Below are 10,657 nucleotides of genomic sequence, written 5' to 3'. Positions count from 1 at the left end.
CGCAGCCTGGCTAAGCGGCAGTGGAGGACAGGCCGGTGGGAGGGCAGACACCGCCGGCTCCGGGCCCAGCCCCACAGCCGAGGTCACGAGATGACGCTGTTCGGTACCTGCCGAGCGGCTGCTGGGGACCCACGTCTCCACGTTTCCTTGGTCTACTTCCAGGTCCACCGAAACCAGGAAGGTCACGTCCAGTTGCCTCACACCCACACACAGGTGCTGGTCTGGGGAGAGCGGACACTGGGACTGTGACAGGCCGCGACAGCCCTCCGTCCTCAGAGCCCACGCAGGACCAAGAAACAGCCCAAGGCCCGCCCCGCGTACCTGTTCAGCACTCCGCGCGGGCACAGCCCCAGGTGCCTTGTTCTGCCCAACACACTCATGCCAGGGGCTACAAGCTAACGTGCCTTGGGCACAAGGGGACTTCAGGACCATTTTTTCCTTTTCAAACCCTCCCTTCTCTGCCACCAAGAAAGCAGCCTTTGTCAGAACACACAGACAGCTCAGGCCCATCACAAGCCTTCGACAGAAGAGCCAGTGCACAGGAGCTCCATACAAAATGACACTTTAATGAGACCAGAGATGGCAGCACTAGAAGGGGCACCGCGGGCTGCGCGGTAACAAGCGAGCAGAATGATAAACTGCAAATTCCTTAATGTTCCAAATGTCCTGAGTAGAGAGATTTGTTTATTTAACCACATAAAATGCAGATATAGGAAACTTCTCTATTTAGGAGCTGGTGGCCTGCACTCAGCATCGCACGGATAAAAATATACGACTTTCAACACAGATCTAAATACCTTCACATTTTAAAAATCGGAATTCTCTACACAAGTTCTAAGCTGACAGAATTCAAGTTCTGAGTTTTCATATATAGCTTTAACTTGTATGAAATACATTTATTTACAATATGAATAGAGAATAAGGGACTATTAAGGCCATTTTCTCATTGTGAAACACTGCAAAATATGTACATAAGTACAACCTAATATAGGCAAAGGTTTTAAAAGTCACTTTCTTGGTTTGACGTAATTGAGTATCAGTCCGGGAGAGGAGAGACAGCCTATCCTTAGCACCAAGCCACACCACCTGGACGTGCACGTCGGCTTCTGCATCCAACTGCCACAGGGCTGCTGCTGAGGTGGGCCCTGCACTGGATGAGTGTGCGCTGTGCCCAGGCCGGCCTAAAGGGCACCTCGCTGGCCTCTCGATTCCATCTCCAAATTCCTCACAAGGTCCAGAGTCCACAAACCATTTCCCAAAAAAGTCTCGCCACAGAGCCAGTGATGCCGAGGTGTGCATGCCAAAGGCTGAAGGGCAGCCCTCTGGGGCCCCCAAGCCTCACCTCCGGTGCCTGCTGTGCCCAGGGTGGTCTCGCTCGTAGCGATGGCTTGTTCGCTCATAAGACCGCGAACGTTCTCGTCGCTGATCTCTATAGTAATGACTTTTTTTCTTATATTTTCCAGAACTATCCGCCCTCTCCCGTGAGCGGCTTCGAGAGCGGGAGGAGCTCCGGCTGCGAGACTTGTGTGGCTTCTGTGGGGGGTACTTGCAGTCCTTGGACTTTCGGTAGCTCCTCACCTTGGAGCCCTTGTAGGGAGCGCCTCGGTGCACCTGTCTCGGTGGGGAGTCACTCCGGCTCCGCGAGCGGCTCTGCGACTTGGACCCGCCAGATGTTGAGCCGCTGTCACTTTTCCTGTGAGGAAGGACAGTACCACCAAGTGGGTGACCACCCACCCCAACCACCTCAGGGTCAGGAGTGACTGTCCCCTGTGGGGCAGCCTCATCACCTCTAGCCACCATGTGAAAACACCCACCCTGCCAGATGCAAGCCCCCCAGCCCCAACCCCCCACCCCAGTGAGCCCGGAGCAGCACACACCTCCTCTTAGGAGAAGCAGATCGCGATGGGGACCTTGAATAGCTCTGCTCACGACTTCGGCTCCGACTTCGACTCCCTCGCCCCTTTGGCAAGCTGAGAACAGGGTGAGGGCAGTTACAGACCCGCAGTCTCTCCAGCCAACCCCAACGGCCCACTGGGCCACCTGGGTACTCACCCATTCACTGGGCTGTCAGCCTTGGCTTTCTTCACACCCTCCGTTTTCCTCTTGGCGTTCTTCACAGAGAGCGGGGAAGGCTTGTTTCCTTTACTGTCTTTGGGGGATTCTGCTAGAATCAAGTACAAGAAGTTAAAACCCAGCCATCAGAAAACTGTTGTGAGGGGCCGGCCCAGTGGTGCAGCAGTTAAGTTCATGTACTCCACTTCAGTGGCCCAGGGTGCACGGGTTCAGATCCTAGGCACAGACCTAGCACCGCTCATTAAGCCAGGCTTTGGCAGGGTCCCACATAAAGTAGAGGAGGATTGGCACAGATGTTAACTCAGCGACAATCTTTCTCAAGCAGGAAGAGGAAGACTGGCACAGATGTTAGTTAGCTCAGCAACAATCTTCCTCGAGCAAAAAGAGAAAGATTGACAACAGATGTTAACTCAGGGACAATCTTCCTCACACACACAAAAGAAACAATTTCTGTTAAGAAACAAGTTAGTAAAGCAAGATAACGTCCCTTCTCTGGGACTGGTAAAGAACATGCCAATCCTAACTCCCTGCTCCCAGCCTGAGCCTCACAACCTAGGCAGGGACCCCAGAGACAGAGAAGGCCACCTATCTCGCTTGCCTTCCCTCAGGGCCTGGAGATAGGCATCATGCTTAACTCTAGGATCTGACCACAATCTACTGCCCCAAATTTACAAAATTTTCATCAAAAGACAAGCTAATTGGGTAGGCTGGGTAAACAAAAGCATTTCAGAAAGCCTATCCATGTCCCTTGCTAATAAAAATACAACAATGATGAAAAGGAACTCCTTTAGGAGCCCTGTCTCATCTCGAAGATCACCAAGTGTTCACTGAGGACTGCTGCTTGCGAAGTGCTCAGAGCAGCTGCAGATGCAATTCCAAGAGAAATCTGGAGGAAAGGAGGGTCACCCTACAGGGAGCAGACTCGTGCACGCCGACACTCACCCAGCTTGGGGGCAGGTGAGAACCCTGAGGTGCTGTCCAGAACCTGAGTGCCACCAGGCAGCAGGCCCTTAGCCTGTGCCTTTGCCTCTTCAATGGCGTGCTTTCTCTTTTCTACTTCACTTTCCAAGTGTGTCAGATCAACCTACAAAAGCCAAAGTCCATCCATTCAGAACCAGATGATTCAGTCAAACACAAATGCAGATATTACGTGAAAGACATAGAAGAACCTTTTTCCGAGTATAAAGCTGCAGGATTTTTAAGCAGATTTCTTGAATTTCTTCTTCAGTTGCTCCAAATAAAAGGAACCAATGGGGACGGTTGGGCAAAGGGATCTGTAAACAAACACCATCACTGTTAGACTTTTCTTCACGGATAATGAGACTCTTAGGGCAATGAAAACCAAGCCTACTGGGCAGCAAGTATGCATTTTATTGGCATGGATGAGCATAATCTGAAATCTACTGGAGGCTGGATACAGAGACCAGACTCCCCTGTGTTGGCGAAGCACTGACCTCCAGCGTCCGGGCAGCGAGATAAATGCAGGCACAGGCGATGCTCTCAGGCTGGAACCTCACGAAAACATCTGTGCGAAGGCTGTCATTCATGTAATTCCTGAAAACCAAAAGCAGCAAGAATTACAAGGCCCTGGGCAATCCAGGAGCCCCGTCACGCCATCTAGATCGTCACTACTCCTTTAAGTAGTCTACTGCGAAAACTTAGGGCTAGACAGTCCTTGAAGCTCAAGAGTTCATGGAGAAACATTCTAGCTGCTGCTTCTGAATACAGGACAGGAAGACAGGGAAAGTATTGAAAAAAAATTTTAAAAGCTGGCTGAATGTCATACAATGCATGTTGCTATGAAAGAGAACCGACTTTAACTTTACTTTTCCCTCTCAACTTTTGGCCTGCTCTCATGCAAAGCACAACGCCTCAGGAAGAAAATCTCTACTGTAGTGTTAAAATGTATTTGATTAAAAGAATCTAAATGCTGAAAATCCGTAGTGCAGAGAAACATGCAAACTCAAATGCACTGGCTGAGCACAGAGCCTGTGAGAGCTTTTCTGAGACAAGTCGTCCTCTTGCGTGCATCTTCCTTGAAGAGGCGCTCACAGCCTGGGCCCTTCTTCATCCACGAAGGAGGCCACTTGGAAAGGGGGAAAACGCCCTTGGGTGCATGGGAACATCATGCAGAGGAAGGCTCAATGCCCAAAGGGAAGTCCTCTTCTCAGGCTTATCAAAGAATCGTTTCCAAATTGTCCCATTTCAACAAGGAGTCTTAAAATGAACATTCATAAAATCAGACAAAAGCAACAAAATAGTACACGTTTCATCACAATCAGTACATTTAAAAAGCTTTATCATACTTTAGAAGATATAAAAATACAAAACATTTGCATTTTTTAAAAAGTTAAAAGGGTTTTAAAATTGGCTATTATTTTCAACATTTTTTTTAGATCTATTTCTCTAAGATTTAATAGACCAAAATCAGACCTCATATTAACTTTATCAATGTTGCAGAAATAAAAGATTAATCCCGTGAGAAAACAGTTGAATAAGTCATGTAGTTAGTGCTCCTAACATACCCCAATTATGGCAAGCCTCAGAGTCAGGCTGCATCCAGAGGAGAGTCAAGTCATGCTGTGATTTGACGGTTACTCCCCACTTCCCACCCTGGTATCTTTGCCCTAAACACCCTGGAGAAGGTGACGGACCAACTCGCTCCGAGATTTCTCATTAAGAGATTGTACACGGGCTGACTGGGGCACCCGGCTCTGGAAGCTCGTGCTCCAGGCATCAGGAAGTAATCAAGGAAAAGCATGTGTAATGGCGCCAGGGCCACATGCCACGGAGCAGTGCAAGTGAGGAGTTCAAACGTTTTATAAACATAACCATTATTAACTTTTTTGGTTCTAATAAAAAATTTTTACTACTCAAATAATGGTAACATTAATCCATTAACTTTTGAGGCCTAAAAACAAAACAAATGATGTCTTCAAAACATATATTTAAGCTTACTAGTATATTCAAAATAAATTACAATATAAAAAGTGTCCATGGAAAAATTTAAAGATGCACACCTTTTGGAAGAATGTGTCAACATTTAGCTGCTTTTCAGAGCAACTTTAGGACTTCCAGAAATAATGACATAATCCCACACTGAAGTCTGAATTTCCATCAGCCAATTCTTACAGCTTTCCATAGAATTTTTTTTAAACAGAAAGGTACTGCATCTTTATTGCACAAGTACAGCAGTTTCAAAGAAACAAAATTCAAGTCAAGACAGTTATCAACTCTAATCAATACAATTACCAAAGCACGACAGAGGATTAACAAGAAGCACAATCGTCAGAGAACCACAGCAGCAGTCGGCCAGCACTATACTATCGTGCGCATACCACCATCTAGAGCCAGCCTTCGGTGGAGAGCCTGCACTGGATTGGCTGAGGACGGCCGCTGTCCCTGCACCAAAGCGCTTGGACAGTAGAGGAGAAGTCTTAGTCACTTACCCTCAGAGGCTACCCTTTGATTGAAAGAGTACAGAAAAGAAAAGTCAAAATGGGTTCTCTATTAGACACAGCATAGCACCAGACAATTCAGGCAGCAAAAATGACCCTTACAGACTTAACTCCATGGAAAAAATTCACAAAGCACCCAGCACTAAACTGTTACTTCAGGCTTTGTTTCTAACACATACATTGTTCAGTCCCCACAATTGTAGAAAAACTTTATACCCCCTCTTTCTCCCACAGGATTCTCTTTAACAGTTAGAAGCAATTTCACAGGAGATGTAAGATCACTAAGTCCACATTGGCACCTACGGGAAAGATCCCGATGTGCCCATGTCAACAGCCCCCAAAGGGCAGCCCAGTGACTGCTCTCCTCAAGGGTCTGGGGAGGGTACGGGCCACCTTACCGTTACACCAGTGCCTGATATTTTGGTAGGCTGGTTCGAATTTACACGGCAGGAACACTGGGCACTCAGACAACTCCAGCCCACAACCAGGTCATGGGACTGACTACCCACTGCCCAAGTGCCTCAAACAACATACTCCTGCACTGCCCTTGCTGGCCTCATAAACAAAGAAGATCAACTTACCATGAGGTCTGGACCAGGTGTTGGTTACGCTCACACTCTAACACCTGAAGGTACATAACGATTATCTGGAAGATATGGGTCAGGCAGTTATTACCGAGAACCGTGAGAACCCAGCATTCAGATCTTGAGGGCGTCCATGCAGCAAATAAGAGCCTCATGCTAGATCCCAGGGGTGGCCCCGGTCACACGCCCAGCATACTGCTCTGCTGCAGGGAGTTCTGCTGATGCGCCTGCTGCTGCTTTGCGGCCAGGCAGCACGCCACAGCGCACAGGGCCTCACTGTCCTCGGCGGCTACATGGCCAATTTTCATTCTTGAAGTCGCTACATTTTCCACCAGTGAAAATGGCCTGCCCTGAACATCTCTGTACCCCAGTCAGCAACTTACATCAAACACGGTGTGAAAATATTTTCAGCTCTTAAATTTATGGTGAGCAATTTACTGAGAATTTGAATTAATGCCAGAAAGTCAAACAAACAAGAAATGAGAAAACCGACTAACAAGGAGGTGAAAGCAAAGATGCAAATAGCACTCTTTTTTAAAAACAAGTTTTGTGTTTAAAGGTAACACAGAAAGTGCTGTGACATCGTATGGCAGCCACGCTCCTCAACTAATACATGCTGCAAAGCTGCTTTAGCTCATTTACAAACAAAAGGGTTAAGAGTTCTCCCACTTGCCCCATGAAAGGAAAAAAGGCTAGTGCTAAAGCAACTTTAGAAAATTAGCTGTTGAGAAAAGAAAATGTAAACTGGTACATTCCGTTTTTACAAAAACAGAATAGTTTTCCGGATGAACGGAATAGTTCATCACTATTTCTGAAAGCTCAAACTTCAAGACACCGTTTCCAAAACTCTTAAAAAATCCCCTATTAACAGATAATACGAGAAAGCTAACGGATAGATTTATTTTCATGTTATAGATATAAACTGGAAAACCAAGTCAGGGACACATTTACTCCTCTTCAGTTTTCATCTCCGTGAGAGTGGAAGTGACCTGGGGCGCTCAAGTGGCAGCTGGGCCACATACCCACCTTGTGAGGGTGCTTCACATGGACGCAGAAACCCAGCTCTTTCAGAACTCGTCTTTCTGCCTTTATAATCTGGTTCTTTAAATTAACGTAATCTTGATCCAATAGCAGAGGTACAGGTTTCCTACAAAAACAAACCACACGGTCTGCACACGGGCAAATACAATAAAGTCTTTCAAATCCCATGATTATCTCCTGACGGTGAACATCCACCATGAACACGACGACACAGATCTAGCCAGCAATTCACTTCGCTTCCTCTAACAAAACCACAAAGTCCTCCTCAAACCCCAAGGCTAACCTACCCATCCCTTCTTGGTAACCCTCCCGCCTCTTCCTTACAGATACACAGCCCCCTGGCTGTCACGACTGAGGGAGGCGCTATGGGCACCTAGTGTAGAGAGGCCAGGACGCTGCTACACATCCTACAACGCACAGCACAGTCCCCACGACAAAGAATCATCCGGCCCCAGATGACGACCGTGCCCCAGTTGAGAGTCCAGCTCCAGAGCGTCCGGAGGCTGACAAGGGCGGATCAGGAAACCAGTGCCTGTCCTCCTCACTGGGGCCCCTTCACTCATCTCGCAGTGTCTGTCAGAGACCCACAGGCCCTCTTCGGGGAACCAAGTTAAAACCTCACACCCTGAACTTCGTTTCAGAAACGTTAGTGTAAATTAATAACCAGAGAAACGAGCACAAACATTTAGAAGACGTCTGACAAAAACCCACTTTTTCTCTCTCAAATGTCGAAGGCGATGAAAGACGTTGATGACGTCCCGTATCCGTCTTGGAGCTTCTTCTATTTTGGAGGCCAGATGAACACAGGCCATTGACACATGCTGAAATGTAAAGATTGCAACACAACGACGTTTATTCCACGTCTGAGGGTCTCCGACGGTTTAAGAAGGGCCACTAAGAGCAAAGAGAGGTGGGTGCGAAGAAGGCCACTCTACCGTTGGGGGGCTACCCAGCCCGTCAAGAACCGCGCCGACGAGGGCAGGCACTCCCTCCTCGGAGCGGCCCGCAAACCACCAAGCCCCGCGGGGAGAAACGAGGAGGACGCCCTCACCTCCATGGAGTGCTTCACGAAGGACTTGGTGTAGAAGAACCGCTGGAACAACACCTGCCCGGTAGCCATGGCCACCTGGAAGAGAGAAGTTTCCGTCCCTGTTAGACGCACACGCAAGGCTTCGCCAAGGCGCCGGGTTTCCGGGCCCCGACCCAGAAGCGGACCCCGACACGTTACCGCGCGCACAAAGCCTCCCGCTGCCCGCCGCCTCCCCGCCCTCCCACCTCCGGGACGGGGGGCAGGGAGCGCGGGCCCGGGCGGGGACGAGGCCGGGTCGGGGTCGGGAGTCGGCGCCCCCGGCGGGTCCCGGGCCGAGGCTCGCGGCCGCGCCCCACCTGCGGCAAGCGGAGCAGGATGCCGGCCGCCTGGATGAGCTCGCAGCCCACCACGCGGAGGTCGGTCTCCGTGTCGGTGTCCAGGCCGCTCGACATGGACGGCGTGAAGCGGAGCTTGTCGTCGGGCAGCAGGCAGTTCTCCAGGGTGATGAGCACCCCGGAGTACAGCCGGTCCCCGATCAGCACGCCCTGGGACCCAGAGGCTGCGCTCCCCGAGCCTGGGGTACCGGCTGCTGCCGCGGGGGCTGCCGGCACTGGAGCCCCAGCCGCGGCCGTCGTCGCTGCCACCGCCGCCATTTTGTGCCGCCGACTCCCCTTCGGGCTCCTTCCCGGCAGGGCGGCTCCTGGCGACGCGCTACGGCCGCGCCCGCCCCGCCCCGCCGCGCGCCATTGGTTCGGCCGGCGGGCGTCCCGGCTCCACCTTGCCGCGATTGGCTAGACGTCCTGTCCGTCAGCGGCGCGGCCGACGCCGGAACCCGGCGCGAGCGGGGGCGGGCTCGTTACCCGGGAGGCCCTGCGGCACCCCGTCAAGGCCGCAGTCTCGGCCCTGACCCGGAAGCGGTGCTGCGGATGCAGGCTCTGGGCGCCTGGTAGGGACCTGGCTTCCCGGCGCGGCCGCACCTTCAGCACGAAGTCCCGGGAACTCGCGAGGTTTCCACTGCAGCCCCAAGGCTTCTTGGTGGGCCCGCGGGCGGTGGGCGGTGGGCGGTGGGCGAGGGGCTGGGCGGGACGACCTTCCCCCGAGGGCGCGGGTGGCGGCTCTCCTTGCGCGGGGAGGGCGTCCTGCGCGCGGTGGCCCAGGCTTGCGGGGCGCAGGTCTCGCGGCCCGCGCAGGTGGATGGAAGGTGAGAGGATTGGCTCACGCGCTGGTGGGCTGTCCCCAGCGCGGCAGGACGAGATAGTGTTCGCCCTAGCCCGTGGAGCCGGCGCGGTGCTCATTCTCCAGTCCTTACCGAGGCCAGCTTTGGGGTGCCGATTGTAGCACCCGGTGCACGAAGCTCTTGCCTTTGGAACTGAGTCCACAGGCCAGTGAGGGGTTGCCTCAAACGCTGAATTCGCTGTGTCTACGAAGCCCCTGGCAGCACGGGGACAGACATGCGTTCCTCCGGGGACCGAGGGGAGAGCAGCCAGCCGGGATGCCCGGGCCGGGCAAGGGGCTTGGCCTCATCCCATAGACAGCTATTGCGGGGGGTACGCATTTGTGCGCCCTCCTGACCACTGCTCCTCCGTCTGCTCCTCCGGTGGCCTTTGTGTCACCTGATAGCAGAGTTGAACATCTGTACGAGGGGCAGTGCGGCATTGTCCGCTGCTGCACAGTTACCCCAGACTTTTACCAGGACCAGTGTGAGAACGCCGTGAGGGTGGTGTGAGAGCCTGAGAGAGGGGCAGGTGGCACAGGAGATCGTCCCCGACTCAAATTGCCGAAACTCAGAGGGCTCTACTGTCTTTCACTCCCTGTGAGATTTGATGCTGCAGCTCAAGCAGTGTCAACTAAGACCCAACCTCCCCTTTTCTCTTCTTGGCCTCCTGGGCATGGTAACAGTGCCCCATCTCCCCTGCCCCCAGCTGCAGCTCTCTGCTGGCTACAGCAGCACCCTGTCCAGGAAAGGAGGAATTCCTCTTCCCTAGAAACCCCAGAAACAGCTTGTCTCTCACTGGCTCTGCCTGGGCTGCTTGTCCATCCCCTGACCAGAGGAGAGGGAAAAGCTGATGGCTCTAGCCAGTCAGGGCCATGGCACCCAGGCCTGCAGGAAGGAAACTGGGGTCCTGTGTCAGAGGGGAAGTGGGTGCTGGGAGCAGCCACAGTTGTTTGCCACACCCCCATCTTCCTTTCGTAAGAATGAAGAGGAGGCAGCTCTTCCACAGCAATGCATCACACAGAGAACTTGGTCTCACACACCAGAGGACTCTGCATTCTCCGCCTTGTCTATTCAGTAGCTATTTACTGACGAGTGACATGCATTGCGCACTTTGTGCGCACAGTCAGGCACTGCACTGAGTGCAGCAAAAAGGACAGTAAGATTCGGCCACGTACCTCCAAATGCTTATGGTCCAGTGGCCATCACTGGACACAGTGACAAGGGCCAGGGGAAGGAGCCTCATGGGAGGCCAGCG

General features: G+C 52.1%; 1 protein-coding gene across 2 annotated transcripts; it reads right to left on the bottom strand.

Annotated features, from left to right (window-relative positions):
- Window positions 1–546: 546 nt before the first annotated feature.
- CCNL2 (cyclin L2) lies at window positions 547–8,871 on the bottom strand. 2 transcript variants are annotated; one of them, XM_046661159.1, is made up of 11 exons: window positions 8,543–8,871; window positions 8,208–8,282; window positions 7,868–7,977; window positions 7,142–7,262; window positions 6,113–6,177; window positions 3,528–3,627; window positions 3,243–3,347; window positions 3,016–3,157; window positions 2,053–2,164; window positions 1,878–1,970; window positions 547–1,693 (listed from the first exon to the last, which is right to left on the bottom strand). In XM_046661159.1, the coding sequence occupies exons 1-11, from the start codon at window positions 8,837–8,839 to the stop codon at window positions 1,339–1,341; spliced, it is 1,575 nt and encodes a 524-aa protein (XP_046517115.1). In that variant the 5' UTR covers window positions 8,840–8,871; the 3' UTR covers window positions 547–1,338. The 2 variants fall into 2 exon arrangements, with proteins under 2 accessions (XP_046517115.1, XP_046517116.1); XM_046661160.1 differs by having other exon boundaries at window positions 2,053–2,161.
- Between the last annotated feature and the right edge of the window lie 1,786 nt (window positions 8,872–10,657).

The sequence above is a fragment of the Equus quagga genome, chromosome 5 (assembly GCF_021613505.1).
Source record: "Equus quagga isolate Etosha38 chromosome 5, UCLA_HA_Equagga_1.0, whole genome shotgun sequence".
In the NCBI taxonomy this organism is placed as follows: Eukaryota; Metazoa; Chordata; class Mammalia; order Perissodactyla; family Equidae; genus Equus; species Equus quagga.
The sequence above is the reverse complement of the archived record's forward strand: the minus strand, read 5'-3'. Positions and strand labels throughout refer to the sequence as shown.

Excerpts from the sequence above, each read along its gene's own strand:
- CCNL2 (XM_046661159.1), bottom strand. The coding sequence starts at position 8,839 with ATGGCGGCGGTGGCAGCGACGACGGCCGCGGCTGGGGCTCCAGTGCCG. Across the intron at positions 7,978-8,207 it reads TCGTGAAGCACTCCATGGAG|CATGTGTCAATGGCCTGTGT; the intron begins GTGAGGGCGTCC and ends TTTACATTTCAG. Across the intron at positions 1,694-1,877 it reads TCTGCTTCTCCTAAGAGGAG|GAAAAGTGACAGCGGCTCAA; the intron begins GTGTGTGCTGCT and ends CCTTCCTCACAG.